Source organism: Arachis hypogaea, chromosome 15, assembly GCF_003086295.3.
Source record: "Arachis hypogaea cultivar Tifrunner chromosome 15, arahy.Tifrunner.gnm2.J5K5, whole genome shotgun sequence".
In the NCBI taxonomy this organism is placed as follows: Eukaryota; Viridiplantae; Streptophyta; class Magnoliopsida; order Fabales; family Fabaceae; genus Arachis; species Arachis hypogaea.
The window spans coordinates 150,399,862-150,417,692 of record NC_092050.1 but is presented as its reverse complement, the minus strand read 5'-3'; the positions used below and the strand labels follow the sequence as shown (position 1 = coordinate 150,417,692).

Genomic DNA, 17,831 nt, shown 5'->3' with positions numbered 1-17,831 from the left:
AAGAAGAAAATGAACTATGTGTAATTGACCACGAGCTGAGTTATATATAGTCCATAAATTTGATGATCAGACCGTCAATTTTGAATTTAAAATGTTTTAATTTACAAATTTAATACACCAATTTTCTATTTTTGAATTTAATTTTTTATTTACATACAAATCTGACCCGTCTAATTGTCTTTGGGTGAAAATAAAAAAAATATTTCACAAATGACCCCACAATTCAAACTTATCCGACTAAAAAGCTGACTTGTAAATTTTAATTTAATTTTTATTTCATATAAATCTGAACCTCTGATTTAATGATTTAAAACACAGCTTTTTTTAAACTAAGGATAACACAACAACAACTTCCATTAGTTAAAAAAATGAGCCGTTTTAGGATATTCAGTGAAATGCAATTGGAAAAAACCTTGCTCCAAATAATGAGCTGAAGTATATTTTAAGATAGCATTTATTTTAAAATATTAAGACAGAAACTGAAAAATTAAAATTTATTATTATATTTATTAATTTAAAGATTATTATTAAAATTTTAGTTTTTATTTTAAAAATTTTAATATTTTATTATCTTCAAAAAATAAAAATACAGAAAACTAAAATTTTTAAGAACGAATATTAAAATTTTAATAATATTTTATATTTAAAATATTTTTATTTTAATTAATTAATTTTAATTTTATTTTTTTTACTTACTGAGTGATATGGAACTGGACTCAATTATTATTAGAGATAGAATTAGATAATAAATATTAATAAAAGTAATATAAATAAGAAATAAGTATTGTAATACCAAATTAGTAAATATGTTAATTATAAAATATTTTAGAACGTTCCTCATTCATCCTGAATCTCTCGTTTATCTGATTAATTATTTTCTTTTTCGGTTCCTAATTTTCTAATTAAAATAAGTTCATTTTTTATACTATTACAACAGGTGCAATAATAATGACTTATACATTTTATTTCATCTTTTTTAAGGTTATAATTTAATGTATATGTATTATTATATTTTACATGTATTATAATTTTAAAAGGTTGATCCTTGAACATCCTTATTAAACAATGAATGTTGTATTTTTAGTTTATTAATAATAGGTGATTTTTTTAGAAATACTATATTTCTTTTTTATTTTTGGCCATTACCAATGTTCTGAAAACCGGATCGGACCGGCTTAACCGCGAACCGGCAGTATTAACGGTCCGGTCAGGCATATAAAATTGACAATCAGAAAACTGGCTAAAAACCGTTGAATCGGACGAGAACCGGCCGGTCAGATCGAACCGGAACCCGGCCGGTTTACACAAAAAGGGAAGCTCCTTCGTTTCTTTTCTCCCGTTCTCCCTTTCTTTCTTTCAGTCAGAAATCACAAACCTAACCACAAAACCCTAGCACTGTAAGCCTACACCACCGCCACAAGGAGGGGCATACTGCTGCCGTCCGTCGCACTCAAAGCTCGCCATCCGTCATCTAGCTTCCCTCGTGCTCGAAGTCTTCAACCCCTGTTCGCTGTCACCGATCGCGGTTGCTTCCTCGAGCTCGGCGTCCGTCGTCTTTGTCTGCTCAGCCACGCTTCCGTCGCCGTTTGTTTGCCGTTCACGTTCGCGTCTTCGTTCGCGTTCTTCGCCGTTCGCGTTCGCTCGTCGTTCACCGTTCGCGTTCGCTCGTCGTTCACCGTTCGCGTTCGTCTGGAAGCCACGTTGCTCTGCTTCAAACTCTGCGACCAACCCGCGTGCTCCACTCGTCGAACTGCTCTCTGTTGTCCCGCCGTGAGTTCCCTAAACCAGCCACCAGACAATACACTCACACAACAGACAACACCAATACTCTTCTTCAAACTCTGCAACTTCTGATTTCTACTACAATAAGTAATTATTTGATTTGGTAGTGGTTTGGATTTTTTCATAGATTAAATTAAAGTTACAATAGTTTTGTTCTCTTCTCTATCACATTGAAATTAAGCTTTGGATTCTCTTATTTCATTTTAATTTTACCGCACTCAACATGTTTGATGAAATGCTTTAACCATATTTCTGATTGGTTTTATAATTTCTAGCTTTTATAATTTCTCAGTCAAGGTTAGTGGTCTGAACTCTGAAATTTCAAATTACTCAAATATGCAATTTCTGAAATTAGGGATTTGTGAATCTGAACTCTGAAGTTAGTGATTGATTTCTGATATGTTACTGATTCTGTTCTAATATGTGCTTTTGTTACTGATTTGTTACTGATTCTGAAATTGAGTAATGGATTTGTTTCTGAAATTGAGTAATGGATTTGTTACTGATTCTGTTCTATGGTCTTATGGATGATTATTGGATTTCTAGCCGTTCTGTTGCTGTTTTTAATTTGGATTATGATTTATTGAATTTAGTTATGGATGAAAGTATTAATCAAGAAGCAGTTGCTTATAATGCCTGTTTGAGTAATAATTCGTCTGCCAATCCTCCTAATTCAAATGATTCTGCTAATCCTAATCCACCTAGTTCGAATAATAGTCAGTCACAAGGTTCTAATTTATGGATTTTGATGATTGATAAATCTTCATGTTGGTTTTTAATATTTAGATATTTCTTTTTACTATTTAACTTTTGAGATTGTATTTTGATAAGATCACACTTTGTTGTTGAATGCTAATTTTTGTTGTTGAATGCCCTGTTTGTTGCTGAATGATAATTTTTGTTGCTGAATGCTGAATGCTGTTGGTAATGGTGTTTTTGCTGCTGAATGTCCTGCTGTTTTTATTTCTTTGTTTGTTGCTGAATGTTGGTGGCAGAATTTAGATATGCTCATCTTGATAATTTTTTGATTTTTCAATGTGCTATGGCTAGTCTTTAATTTTGTATCTGGTTATGGATACTTCTTTGTTTTGTAGTTACTGGTTTTGCTTTGATTTGTAGTTGCTGGCTCCTAATTATTGCTGGTTTTGCTGGCTTTGTTTGTTGCTGAATGTTGGTGGCAGAATTTAGATATGGTCATGTTGATAATTTTTTTATTTTTCATTGTGCTGTGGCTGGTCTTTAATTTTGTTTTAATTAATAAAACTTTTATTAATTTCAGTTCTGGATAATAGTATTAATCAAATAGAGATTAATAAAACTTTTATTAATTTCGAATGATGCTGCTAATCCTAATCCTAATCCACCGAAGCAAATTTGCAACAAGTTCTTGTGGATTTTGATGATTGATAAATCATGATGTTGGGATTTAATATTTAGATATGTTTTTTTACTATTTAATTTTTGAGTTTATATTTTGATAAGATCATATAGATTAGGTTGATGATATTTTATGTAGTGTTTTAAATTTTGAAGATATTTTAAGATTTATATTATACTATAATTATATTTTAGGATGTTTATTTATAATTTATTTATTATTTTATTCTAAAACGGTTTTTTCGGTTGAATCACTGGTTGGACCGGTTGGACCAGTAAACCAGTGAACCAGTGACTAGAACGGTTCGATGACCGGTCCGGTTTTCAAAGCCTCCATTACACAAATCACGTACCTACTCACTCATACTATGAGGTTATTAAACTCCATTCCAATCCATTTGGTGCAGCTCTTCAAGTCTTGAACTCAAATGGAGTTCTATTTTGTTTTTGGGCCTAACTGACTTGCTAAGCCCAGCCCAACCCATCTGAGAATAAGATCAAAAAATTAAAAACGGGACTCAGCTGAGAACAAGAAGTAGTGAGCAACAAAGGAAGGAAAACCGCTTCCTCCCGTGCCGCCGTCGTAGGGGTTGCTTCCGCTCTGTCGTTCTTCCGTCGCTGCCTCTGTTCTAGGTCCTCTCTCCTCTGATCCTTTGCTCGGGATGTTATTTCTATTTAAGCCCTTGGATTAGCTTTGATGCTTACAATTGAAAATTTCATTGTATAGTGTATCACGATGTTCAAGCAATTGTTTAATTTTCTTTGCTCGTGGAGTTTTTGAGTTTTCATTTTTGTCTTGAATACTAATATGCATCATTTTGTTTTCCAGGTATTCTGATATAACAAGCGCAACAGTGACAAGTTTTTCACCTGATAACCAACTTAGGTAAGTAATGAAATTGTGAAGGCTACCTATGCTTTAATAATAGGAATCAAATACAATGAATAATGATGTTGAATTTTTAATTTTTGTGCAATTTTTAGATTTACATTAGAATATATTTATGTTTTTGTGTTGAGTTGGTGATTATATATTATTTCATTGTAATCGGTTTATTCCATTGAACTAGTTGAACATCTATAGTCGGAATGGTTCGATGTACTGTTCGATTGTCAGAAAATTGTAGCATTCTCTCTGCCTCTTGTAAAAGGGGTTAAAAACAGAGATATTGGTCCTCTATGTAAAGTGCAGCATCCACTTTAGAGGATAAAGTGAATCACCATAGTCATTACTCGGAAAATTAAGGATCTAGGGTTTAATCTGATACAAGTCTGCCATTGGATTAATACTTTTAAATATCATGCACACATAGTGTTGAAGGACTTGAGTTCAGCAAATCTTTTTATTTTGTAGCCTTTGTATTCGATACCTCTTTTGGTGAATGCTGACTATCATATAACTTGGTCTTGGTTTCTTTTCAGGAGAAATTTTTTAAGCAATAGGTTACACATCATGGTTAATGCCATTAAAGGAGTTTTCATTTCCTGGTAACATTTTTCTTTCTTAGTGCATGTTGTTCCTATTTGAAAAGCTTTCTTATGTACTGTTAGATTTATTAATGGAGAGAGTAGTAAGTGATTTGCTCTTATTTGTTGGAGAATTTTGTGTCATTAGATTTGGTTTTCTGGTAATTAGCTGAGATAACAGCAGTCACAGTTGCAGATCTATATTATGTTTTCTGCTAAAAAGATTAGCAAAATTGGCTTGTGCAGTGACATACCTATGGCTCAATATATCATCAATATGAATGCTTCACTTCCTGCATCTGACAAATTCATCATACATATTTTGGATAGTACCCACATGTTTGTTCAACCCCAGGTGGAACAAATGATAAGAAGTCAAATTGCCAAGTTTAGAGAGGACAATACCTATGTCAAGCCCAATTGATTCCAAAAGGGCTTCTATTTCATCATCATATCATGTTATACCTGCATTGAACTACATTGAACATGTTTACACTTTTTTTTTAATTGAATCTGTTAAGGCCCTTTCTTGTAACCAAACTTCTTCAGAGGGAAATATGATGTATTGTTGTTAATATTGAATTTGTGTGCTTTACACACCAAAGGAACCATGCACTTTAGAGGTTCCATCTTCTATATGCTTGTTTTTGCTTATTGTTCTTTCATGCATGATTAATCTTCATTGCAGCCATTTTTTGGCCAAAGAAGAAACCAAACCATATAAATCTTGATAGGGGTGAGGGCTAATTCCTTGTGTTTCAAACTTACAAAAAATGTAAACATTCTTTTAAAGCTCTCTGCAACTTTTGTGCACTTTGAATTGTGTTGCAATTTCCTTTAAATAGTGAATGTATTGATTCCAAGTATTGACATCCGAGTAAAATCCGAATAATAATCAAATCAAATATTTAAACAGGACTTGGTATATTATATAGTAAAATTAAATACTGTTATTGATCACATATAGCTCATACAGCACAACTCCAAAACCTACAAACTACAACATCACCATTACTGAGATTTGGTGCAACAAGAATAGGTTTAATAGATATGTAGTGCACATAACAACAGTATATTGCTACTAATTAGTTGCACTAGTTTCCTCAACCTTTGGAGCATCTTCTGCCACAGCCACTTCCTTTTGTTGAGCTTCTTGGTTATGATCATGATGATGGTGATGGTGGTGGCGGCGACATGGATGGTGGCCAGCATAACATGCCCTATGGCAGTGGAAATTTCTTGCACCTCTACTCATTAGGGCTCCAAACATGGTTCCAAAGCCGAAAGCAGCGCCTAGCTTAAGAGGAGTACTCATATTAGTTGTAATATATTAAGGGTTCAAGATGACAAAAATCTTATATGAAAGTGGAATTTAATTAACTGAAGTGAAGTGTATGATGGTAAAGTGAAACAAAGTATGATATATATAATGAATGAGTATTGAGTATTCTATACTGTCGTGATGGTCACGCTTAGTTTGGGGTGACCTAGTCAAATTTACATAATATTCAGAAATATATATTTTAAAAGGAAAAAAAAAAAAGATACCCCTTCATCAAGGTTCAACTTGAGAGAGAAATACTTGCACGACAAGATGGACCCAAACCTTAGTTTAGTACCTTACAACCAGATATCATTTTTTTCAACGTCTTGCTATATTTAACTAATTAATTGCAGAAACGGTTCAAAGTTTTCTCAACACCTTTCTACATTATTTTATTTGAATAAACATCTAAATTGATTTAAAAGAAAAAATTAGACTGGACAACACCTTTTGTTTCTCGGCAAATTTTTGTTATTCAGAAAGTCTTTCAGGATTATTCCAAGATTGATCCCTCTGCTGCTTACAATTATATTTTAGTATGCGTTTGATAAATAAGTCTTTAACAAATTTTATTATAAAATAATTAAATTTTTTAAAAATATCGTTATAAGATAAATTAATTTCTGGAGGAATCAATCCTTTTAACCGGAATAATTTTTAAACATTTCTAAATTAAAAAAAATATATTAAAAAATAAAATACCTGATTAAAATTTTTAATATCCAATTTAGTTGTTTGCTCAATTTTTTATTTCATATTCTTTTTAAGTTTTTGTTTCTTAAGCCGATATTTTATTTCATATTCACATGATCGTCGTTACCTGTACCGTGTGCAAGCCCGAGTATTGGGTATGAAAAGCTGAAAAAGTTATTTTACATGAATGATTCTTTCCTCCTTAAGTCTTTATGGGCCTTGTTATTAGCCCAGATTAACAGGTAATTATAAGATCAAAATTAGTTAGGATGATGGCTTTGATGCCTCCTTCAACATTTATTAATGGGTCGAATTTATACAATTGAACCCATCCAACATGTAGTTGATGTGAATTATGACGTATCTATGAGATAATTTATTATAAAAATTATTAGAAAAATAGGCTATATATCTTGTATAGTATTGCAAGTTAGTTATAACATTTGCGATCAATATATAATAGTTTAAGAGATAGATTTGTATATGTGTATATACGTCGACAAATACTTGATTATACAACCCTAAAACAAGTAACACCAAATTGTTGGTTGTTACTTGCTTTTGAATTGTATAATTAATATTTCCCATATAAGTTCCAACAAAGTTTTACATTATAGCAAATTCTGAGAATACTCATGCATCTTTTTACCATTTTTATACTGCACACGGCTTTATTTGGTTTTCAGTTAAATGAGAACCTCTGTTTCCATTATAGACAATTAATATATAGTTAAGCAAACCAAACTTATTCTCTACTCAATCAAATCGTGAAAATGGAGAATTTACATAGCTAGAGGATGATATATGCAATTGGCATCTAATGGCAATTAAAAACTATAGAAATGGATCTGATATTGTTTAAGAAAGAAAAAAAAAAAAAAAAAAAAAACACTTTGCAGCATATGCTGAGAGAGCAACCTTTTTTATTGGTTCAGAGCTCAAGGCTTAATATACCAATATTGGCCTTCATGTAGAAATTTTTTTCAGGTATTGATCCTATGAAACTCATAACATGCTCTTCATGTCAGTAGCTGATTTTTTAGTTGATTTTTACTAAAATTGTTTACTATATAAACAAAAAATGCAAGACATATGTGATAAATAATAGTTTTTGGAGGGAAAAAATATCTAGGTGTGAAAAATTGAAAGCATGAAGTGGATGGTAGGGTCTTCAGAATGGACTAAGCAGCCCAAAAAGCTGATGGGCCCTTATTGTTTGTTGAAGGATAAAAGAAAGTTGGATAGCATTACCATGTTGAGAACCAATTTAAATTGTTCGACTCGTCCGCTTAAATAAATGTTGTGGGTTTTCGTCTTGTATATACAATAATTCATTGGCCAACAATAAACCCTTAAATAGAATTCAGATCTCCGACAATCAGTCCTTAACTTGTCGGATTGAAGATACGACAGACAAAAAAAAAAAAAAAAAAACCAATTACATGTTGTTATATACTTATATTCCTTCTTGCACTAGCACTACCACCAAATCTTTGGCATACCAAGAAACCCTAATTCTGCTATAGTACTTCATATATGATATATCTATCCTCCTTTGATCCCCCTTTAAAAGCACACCAAAATCTTCCATAAAAGTGAAAGAACTGAATATCACCTTTTTAGGGGGTTGCTCCTTTAAATTTAAAATTGCATGTGGAAAGAGACACCTTCCTCTTTCTAATCTCATATGCCACCAACCCACCACCATCTCATTCTTTCTATCCCTTGTTTATTTAAATCATAACATACCACACAAAACCTAATTTGTTCAAACCTTTATATCAATCTGAGAAATAGTAAGATTCTCACAGCACTTGATTGTGTTTGTACCAGATCCAAAGCCGTTATACATATATATAATTTTATATTACAATGCGCTTATTAGTTAAATATAGACGAGTTTAATTCTTATACACTATTGGTAGTGATGTAAAAGTAACATACAAATATTCTATCAAAATGTATTATTTAAATAAAAATAGTTGATTTTTTTTGTGCTATTTTTAATGCAGGAAAAGAATTAGTGAATCACCATAAAAAAAAATTAATTTTAGTGGCGATGTATTATTTTTAACGACAAAAATAGCTCCTAATAACATATTATACTAACAATTAAATATTAATCGTGTTTTGTTACTAAAATATTGACAAAGACATCTTTTATAATCGTAAAAATTCTATAATTTATCGTTATAACATATATATAATTGCAAAAAAAAAAAAAAAAAACTCAAGAAAATAGTAGCCGTTATTGTCACTTAAAGTTTGCTACTAAAACTAATTTTAACAAAGTATTAAAAAATCAAATTATTATGTTAATTAAAGGTTAATGATGTAGCAATAGTTAGGGAAGATACATAACTAAGAAGATTGGAGTAGTAGATGGAGGGAATGGTACGTGGTGATTTAAAAAGGAGTAGCACAGAAACAAAAGCACATAAAAAGTTTATTCTTGTCTTGTTATTATTCCATGTTCATTCAATTCCCTCTTTATTCCCTTCCCCTCTTCAGAAACTACAATGAAATTGCCCTCTCTTTCTCTCTCTTCAACTTCATTTATATATTTTAGCTTTATTATTGCATGCATGTCCCATGAAAGAAAAAGAACAAGTATATATATATATAGAATTAACACATGCACGTTACACATACACTCTCTCTTTCTCTTTCTTTCTCTCTCAATGGGATAACTACATCTATCTTTATTACTCTATAAATAATAATAATACATATTGAGGGGGAAAAAAGCTCGAATCTAAGACAGAATAAAGCAATAAAGAAGCCTATGTCTCTTAGTAATATCACTCTCTTATCTCTTTCTTATTAAGAAGAACCAAACATGAGAAAGAAGAAAAGATAGAAACTTCTTCACCAATAAAATCTAGCTTGCATTGTTTTGTTTATTCAAAATCAAACTAAAGATTTTGTTCATCAAGGGTTTTGAACTTCGGTTCCCTCCTCCTCTATCATATCAATTTGTTGATAAATGTCTTTAGTAAAGTGGAGCTTAAAGAGAATATATATAGTCATCTTCAGTCATTTACTCATTTTCATGTTAGGTACAAAAGACATGTTACGAACAAGAGAACAAGAGAGTAATCTGAAGAAAGTGTGTTTATGCATTATGTATAAGGGGTATATATAGGTGCCAGAAGAATCAAAGTAATAAAAGTATAAAATCCTACAATTAATATACAGATATGCTATATAAATATAAACGATACTAACTAATCTAAAATGATTCTAATGATTCTCTAACAAGAGAAAATAATTAAATTGTTGGTATATTTTATGATAATTAAGCTAAGGGACCCATGGAAACTAAAAGATCTTATTGAACTTCATCTCTTAAAGTAAATTTTCTTTCTATTAAGAAAAAAACCTCATCAACACTAGTATAAAAGGCTCCAAGCTAAGAGTGTTCTTAGTTATTAGTGCAGATTATTAATATATGCATGAGAAAGCATAACATGGTGTAGTAGACATGCATGGAGATTAGTGAAATGGGATGTGCAAAGAAAGTTATAATTAATTGCTTTCTAAGCAACTTCTTAATGAGTAAGGAATGGATTAAACTATGGAAAACTTTATACATTATGAAGATTTTTTGAATGAAAAGTATATTAAATTTAAATATGAATCAAATAAAAGATTTAATTGTATAAATAAAGGAATTACAATAATAATTGATTAAATAATATAAATGATAAAGATATAAAATTCAGCATAAAATCAACTAAATTAGATCAAATTCTAACTACTTTAATTTAAATCATAGTAAATTAAACGCATTGCCTGTTAGTTGTGCATGTTCCAAAGAAAATCAAGGTACCAAATGCAAAATAAAGTTGTATATATACATGTTCAATTTTGGTCTCCCTCAAAATTTAATTGGCCTAAAATTGTTCCTTAAATTTAACTACCCACTTCTCCTTTTTGAGATACTGAATTGGGTCTTGAAAATTGAAGAGAATAAATTAAATTTAAAGAACTATTTTAGATCAATTGAAATTTGAAAGACTACATTGAGTCATGTGTCAAATTTGAAAATTCAATTACCTGAATCTTTACTCACGAAATATTAATCATTAATAGTATATTTTCTAAAGCATTTGTGGTGTATATATATATGTCACATTCCACGCTTTGAAAGGCATGTGATCATCAAATTATTGGGAATAATATATGACACTATGCATGGTTATTAGGTCCTATATATCTAGTGTAAAAATGGAAACTAATTAAACACTTGCTTTATGCATTTAATTAATTATTATTTGCCTTATGATATCATGTACACATTTTTTGATCAATAATATTAGAAAGATAAACAATAATTAGTTTAAACAGTCTAAAATTATTTTATTTAATATTTATTTATTACATGGTGTATTAAATAAAAATAAAATTTTTTAAAAGTTTGTTATTAATATTTTTTTTATTGTCAAATATTTTCATTTTGCGACAAACAACTATAATTTGAAACTGACACCACACTTAATCTGAAAATTCTTGCACCGCTTAAGGTTCCATGTAAAGCTCCTAATCAATAATAAAATTTCTAAAAGATAAAGTGAAAGCTACATGATTCCTTTCTAAACCTTTCAAAAAATGTGAAAAAGAAGTAGAGAAGGTAAAGCTCTATGACATACTCTTTTGCCCATTTTCATTCCTCTATACACAAATATATAGAAACATAAAAGGGACTAGTATAAGAATAATTTATACTTTGCTATATATAATTAATAATAACAAAGTGAGTAACCAAAGCACAAGTAACAAGGTGGTTTGCAGTTTGCACAAACTCATTGCTATATATTTCTATTATAAATTAAAAATAAAAAAAAGAGAGAAAAGTAAAAAATAAATTGTACAAACATTTATAGAAATAATAAAATAATAATATGAATACTAGGTATATATATATTGTAATCAAAATAGTGATGATTTTCATGCATCTTTGGTTCTCTGTTCCTCTCTATATGTTCTTGTCAGAACTAAGAGCAGCTTTTCTTGGTGTTTTCTTTTCTTTTCTCTTCTTTGATTTTCTTTCCTTTTCCTCTTTGTTCTTTCTATTTTTTTTTTCTCTCCTTTTCTTTCCAGCTTGTCCAGTGTAAAACACTGTTATAATTATAAACAGGCCTCATTGGAAAAGAAAGAAAAAGAGAAAAAATTATAATTAAAAAAAAAGGAAAAAAAAAAAAGAAAACTATTTGGATGATGATTTCCTTGTCCTTTTCTTGTTGAAAGGAAACTTAAGGGAGGCTTCAAGCATTAATGATGATGACAATGATGGTGTCTCTGTGGTTTTGTTTATTCTCTCTTTCTTCTCCCTTTTTTCTTTTTTTTTTTTTGTTAAAAAAAAAATTGATTGACTCTTTGTTCTACCCATGATGATCCGGGTTGTCAGGGTCTGGCCAATAGGAAGAGTATTTCAACCATTCAGCTTCTTGTGTGTTTGTGATGGATGACTCCTACATACAAAAATCAAAAGATTAGGGTTAGGGTTTAGTTTTAGAGAAAGTTTAAGGACCAGTACTTTTGTTGAAATTTGGTTAGTACTTAATTATTAAAGAAAAAATGATTAATCATATACCATTAGATTTTATTTCACACTATTAAAAATATTGATGATGGTTAATTGATGGCTAAACATCACAAATTCTGCTAACTCCTAACACTCCTCTAAAATAATAATTTAATATCATATTCTCTTTTTTATCAACCACAAGACAAGAAAATGGATTTTGTCTGGAATAATATCATCTTTTCCAACTCATAGTCAAAAGTCAAGGGTATATTTTGCTAATTATCAAGCTAAGTCCAAAGAATGGATTTTAAAAAGAAAGGAGAATTTTAACTCATTATTACCTTTAACCAAATTTAACTTATTTATAATTACAATAATAGGCTTAATAAAAGACCCTAAGAGCTTACAAAACCTTTATTTTAAAGAAACTTTCTCAATATAGTTATTAGTTAACTAATCTTTAAAAATAGGTTTTAAAAACTTATAGAAATTGAATTGCTTGCATTGAAAATTATAGAAGCGTAAAATATTGCATTCCTTGAATTCTTAACCAAAAATCTTAGAAAAACTCCAATCATTATAATAAAAAAAATTAAAAAAAATAATTTTTAATTAATCAATATTTTTTAATTTTAAAATTTTTTATTTTTTGAAATATTAAAATTTAAGATTTTTAGTGAAGAATTTATTATTTAAGATATATAAGTAAATAATTCTAAGAAATTAATTAATATTGAAAAAAAATTAAGCTCTAGCATTATTCTCATTATAATATTTAGAAAACAAAATGTTAGGGAGAAAATTTGATTGGCTTAGCATATATAAACACACAAAGTAGCTCAATTCATAGAATTCGGAGTCAAAAAAGGGTTACATATATATATATTATATATACCTCTTTGATATCAGAAGAAGTGCACCCCATGATGAGTTCCTCCAAACCAGACGCAGACCTTGCTCCAATTTTATGATGATGGTGTTGATGTTGTTGTTGTTGTTGTTGCTGCCATGCCATGTGTATCCATATCATAGTTCCATTTTCAAAGGGTCAATATAACAATCAAGATTTCAAAACACACTTCTCAATCATAATGTTCAACACACACACACACAATAATAAATTATTAGTAATAACATACAAAAAGTGAAAAAGACAGTTTTCAATGCTTGTGTTTTATTTAGCAAGCACTCAAAAAATAAACCCTTTAATTTCAACTATACTTGATTACTCTTGACTCATGCACAATGCCATGCAGAACTTAATTGCTTCCTATACTACTACTACTCTCTCATCACATCTTAACTCATTCTTTTTATTTATTGCACCACAAATATACCCTAAATAACTCTTTCTTCTCTCCTTTTTAATTATTATTTACTATTATTATATATTGTTATACATTATAGATTATGAACTCATCTTGCACCTTGATTTTTTACTCTTTCTTTTCACTAGTATTATTATTATAGATTTATTTTAAGATATAATTGCTTTTTATTTGCATAAAAATCTTTCCATGACTATTTTAAACTTAAAAGCATCATGCTAAGGGATAGTAAAAAATCAGTTATTAAATTAATTATTTATACAAAATACATATTATAATATAAAATATACATTAAAAATAAATAAAATAATATACAAATATTGATATATAAATAACTAATTTTTTTATATACATAGCATTTTTTATAATAAATTAAATATAGTTTTAATATGTTGGAAATTTTTTTTACTAATTTTATATAGATAGATAATAAGAGAGAGAGAGGGGGGAGAGGGAAAAAGAAATAGTTGTTGAAAAAGAAATACTGCTAATTAATTAACTCCATGCTTTGGTTTCTTTTAATATGATTTAATGTATATAATAAATTTGTAAAAAATGATTATTACTACATAAAATTAATTACTAACCTGGAAATGTTCATTTTGGAGCATTATTCTGGAGACTTGGTAGGAATTATCGTCTAAGATGATGGATGTGTGGTGAAGTGGTGGTGGAGATATCAAGGTAGAGATTGGATGTGAAGGCCTACTTATATGGAATGCCGATGTTGCAATTTGATGATGTTGATGATGATGATGTTGTTGTTGTTGCTGATGATGATGATTTACATGTTCATGTACTACTTCATCACATGACCCTGATGCTTGAACTTCTCTTGCTGTTGAAGCCTCTCCTATTCCAACCTGATGAAAATCCTCCCAACCATATGATATATCATTTGCAACTGTTAATTAAACCGTCACTACTCAAATACATACATATCAATTTTTTGTTTTCATTAATTATATGACTTTTGCATGAGTCTATATATGGTTCTAATTTTCTGTTAATTAATTAGTTAGAGAATTTTCAGTGGTAGGTGAAGAAAAACAATTAGTGGTTGGGAATGACACTCATCTATGATCACACGCCATGTCCATACACCACAATTTCATGCGTTCTACCCAAGCAATATATATATATTTATATGCTATATATGCTTTCATGTTTTTCACTATTTTGGGTTTTTTTTTTTTTTTTAATTGTTGAAAAAATCCAGTGACTTGTTATATGTTTGGTGGATCAATCAACAACAATAAAGCTTATCATTATAAGTGAAACATCTTCATCACTGATATTAATTCATAAAGGTGGCTAAAATCCATCAAATTTCAACTTGTTATGTAAACAACAATTACTTATAAGAACTTGATCCTAATTCATAATAAATATTAAAACATACCTCATCAAAGTTTTTCCTAAATGGAATGAAGCTAAAATGATCCGATTTGAGGTGATGATGAATGTCCAAGGGATGAGTGAAGCTCGTGATTGGAGTATTATTAACTCCAACCACAGCAGACATCTCATCCCTATGACCGATGTTAATTTCCTTAGAAGAACAACTTCCACTCCCACTATCCCTTCTACTATTTTGTAATGGCTCTCCACTCCCTTCGGCCGTTGCGATGGTGGTGGTGGCGCTCCGATCGGACGACCAATTACACTGCCTAGGCTGAGTTTGGTAGAATATCTTAGACACAACAAGCTCTCCTTCTTTCTCCTCCTCATGTTGCCCCAAATGGTATTGATGCATCACCCAATTCGTCTTCTCCGGCTTCCGATTCTTGCCGAAGTTAGTGTAGAGTACCAAAATCTTCTTGCAACCCTTCTGTTTTCCGTTAACCATGACCGGTCTTGTTTTACCGGTCTTATGCCACCTTGTTTCTCCACCTTGCAAGTCACACTCATTTTGAATCTTTCTCCTCTTTCTTGTTCCTGTTGTGTATGCCTTTGAAGGCCTATGGAAGAAGTGTTTACTTAATCCATCTCTTGTTACTCCTAATAACATAATAATAATTTGAAAAAAAAAAAAATCAAAGTTAGGTTCACTTAGCTGAACTAACTTCAACAACAACACAAACCCTTTTGCTTAAATTTCTATTTTGATCCTTTTTTTTTTTGTTAATACAAGGAGAGATTTAATTTTGTAAATACAATAATATATGATTAATAATAATTACTAAACAAAAATAATTTAGAAATGTTGGCATTTAAATGTTATAAAGTTCTCAAGTATTAAAATAATTATATAAATAAATGTATGTAACATATATACATACCTGGAAGTTTCTCAGGATGGGTGTAACAAATCCCATCTTCACCTTCAATGGTGGGAATGAATTCATCTATCAAAGGGTGTGATTTCATGTTCTTTGACTCCACTTTGGCTTCAAGATGCTCTATTAGTTCTTGATCTGTTGGATCAAACTTCACTCCTGCTGGTAAACCTAGCCAATCCTGTAATAATAATAATAATAGTTTATTTTCAAGCAAAATTTAAATTTAAATTAAAACAAAAAATAAAAAAATAAAAAGAAAGCAAAAGAAGGAGTAGAGAAAGAAATAAAGAAAGATAGATTGGAGAGAACAAATTAAAGAGATATCAATAAAGAGAGAGTGGATAAAAAACTTTAACACATTAATGCTAAATTAAAACTTTAATTTAGTGATGATATAATAAGTGAGTTTAAAAAAAAAAACAAAGAAATTAATTGCTTTCCATAATGAGAATATTAATTATCTAATATTTTTATTTTTGAATCATACCGGTTTGGATTCAAACTTGTGGCCGCAACCGGGGCACTGCTTGGATCCTCCACACCACTGATGCTCTTCAAGCTTGGCATCTATGAGATCGGAGCTACTCACGGAGCTCAAGTTGCTTATCTTATTATTATTCATGGCGGCGACTCGCAATTTGCACTGTTATTGTTGTTGATATAAAAACACGAGAAGAAGAAGGAAGACGAAGAAGAAGTTGATATAGCTTCTTCAATTATTTGAAGATCTCTTTTTCTATGGAACAGTTCTCCACCACAAATGAGCATGTGTCCTTGTTTCTTCAATAATATCTTGTTGCTGCAAAAAAGAATATTGAGAATTACAACCATTCAGATCAATATACAAAAAAATTAAAATTAAATAAAAATAAAAGATACTCGGATAGATTATATATAATAAATTGCAGTGACTTGAAAGGCATATATACCAAGAAATAAAATAAAATAAGAACTGGAATTTTTTTTTTTAATTTTTTTGGAACAAGTTGATAAGATATGCATGAGGAGAATGATTATTATCCGATTGAAAAAACTGGACATGAACATAAATAAATAAAAGGAAGAGAAAAATTAAAATTAAATAAAATTTTGAAAAAATAAAAAAAACAAAGAACCTTGAATATGGACAAAAGAAGATGATTGAAAACATGAACTCGAAAAGAAAATATCTGCAAAAGAAAGAGGAGAATATGCAGGAAAAACCGGAGAAAAGGGAAAATATTGAGAAGAAACAAGAAACTAAGAAAAAGAGGAAAAGTGTGAGGCTATAAACCTGTGCTTTAACCATGGAAATTAGCAGAGAATAGATAGAAGGAAGTGATGAATATGAATATAATAATAATAAAAGAAAAAGGAGAAGGAAGCACACTTACACATATAGATAGAGTAGTAGTTGCTTTAACACTTTGCTTCTAGTTAATTAAATTTTGAGATCAAGAAGAAGAAGAAGAAGAATACGGAAAGAGAAAAGAGATAAAAGAGAGAAAACCTGGTTGGTTTTTTCTTAGCTAATTAATTAATAAAGCTCAAAGTTATTGAAGCAAGGTCTTCAATTCTTCAAGCTAAGCTACTCCTTTCTTTTGAGAGACCCTTGACTACATCAAAAAGCAAAAAAGCTATGCCACATATACATACATATATATATATACATACATATATATATATGCCTCTCATCTTCTAGTTACTATTGACGATCCCCTTTTCAAGTGTGTACCAATTACCAACCCAAGAATTTTTGTCTCTATATCTTTACGTATATTATACATCTACATGTAATTATTCGATTTGATGCATTATTTAGTGTATTTTTTTATATTTTAATTATTGTATTGATCTTTATAATTTTATTAAATTTATAATTAAATTTTTATATATTTTTTTGAATTAAATTTTTTTATTGTTTTTAATTTTGTAATTAAATTTTTTTATATAAAAAATATTAAAATTAACGAAATATTTCTTTTAAAAAATAAATAATCAAAGATCTAATTATATTTTTAATTGTGATACCTTTAATTTACGAAAAAATATTCAATTAACTCTAATAT

General features: G+C 29.7%; 2 protein-coding genes across 7 annotated transcripts; one reads left to right on the top strand and one right to left on the bottom strand.

Annotated features, from left to right (window-relative positions):
• Positions 1–1,335: 1,335 nt before the first annotated feature.
• LOC112751303 (general transcription and DNA repair factor IIH subunit TFB5) lies at positions 1,336–6,025 on the top strand. Of its 4 annotated transcripts, none has more exons than XM_025800386.3 (5): positions 1,336–1,770; positions 3,567–3,792; positions 3,989–4,045; positions 4,582–4,647; positions 4,873–6,025. In XM_025800386.3, the coding sequence occupies exons 4-5, from the start codon at positions 4,613–4,615 to the stop codon at positions 5,048–5,050; spliced, it is 213 nt and encodes a 70-aa protein (XP_025656171.1). In that variant the 5' UTR covers positions 1,336–1,770; positions 3,567–3,792; positions 3,989–4,045; positions 4,582–4,612; the 3' UTR covers positions 5,051–6,025. The 4 variants fall into 4 exon arrangements, with proteins under 4 accessions (XP_025656171.1, XP_072073997.1, XP_072073999.1 ...); XM_072217896.1 differs by having other exon boundaries at positions 1,336–1,869; XM_072217898.1 differs by having other exon boundaries at positions 1,345–1,770; positions 3,436–3,792.
• A 5,330-nt stretch (positions 6,026–11,355) lies between these two features.
• On the bottom strand, positions 11,356–17,510 carry LOC112751302 (NAC domain-containing protein 75). Of its 3 annotated transcripts, none has more exons than XM_025800384.2 (7): positions 17,273–17,510; positions 16,271–16,582; positions 15,784–15,961; positions 14,904–15,502; positions 14,089–14,364; positions 13,069–13,176; positions 11,356–12,117 (listed from the first exon to the last, which is right to left on the bottom strand). In XM_025800384.2, the coding sequence occupies exons 2-7, from the start codon at positions 16,403–16,405 to the stop codon at positions 12,028–12,030; spliced, it is 1,386 nt and encodes a 461-aa protein (XP_025656169.1). In that variant the 5' UTR covers positions 16,406–16,582; positions 17,273–17,510; the 3' UTR covers positions 11,356–12,027. The 3 variants fall into 3 exon arrangements, with proteins under 3 accessions (XP_025656169.1, XP_025656168.1, XP_025656170.1); XM_025800383.2 differs by having other exon boundaries at positions 17,157–17,416; XM_025800385.3 differs by lacking the exon at positions 17,273–17,510 and adding an exon at positions 16,899–17,005.
• Positions 17,511–17,831: the final 321 nt, after the last annotated feature.

Excerpts from the sequence above, each read along its gene's own strand:
- LOC112751303 (XM_025800386.3), top strand. The coding sequence starts at position 4,613 with ATGGTTAATGCCATTAAAGGAGTTTTCATTTCCTG. Across the intron at positions 4,648-4,872 it reads AAAGGAGTTTTCATTTCCTG|TGACATACCTATGGCTCAAT; the intron begins GTAACATTTTTC and ends TGGCTTGTGCAG.
- LOC112751302 (XM_025800384.2), bottom strand. The coding sequence starts at position 16,405 with ATGAATAATAATAAGATAAGCAACTTGAGCTCCGTGAGTAGCTCCGAT. Across the intron at positions 15,503-15,783 it reads CCATCCTGAGAAACTTCCAG|GAGTAACAAGAGATGGATTA; the intron begins GTATGTATATAT and ends TTATGTTATTAG. Across the intron at positions 12,118-13,068 it reads CTTCTTCTGATATCAAAGAG|GAGTCATCCATCACAAACAC; the intron begins GTATATATAATA and ends TTTTGTATGTAG.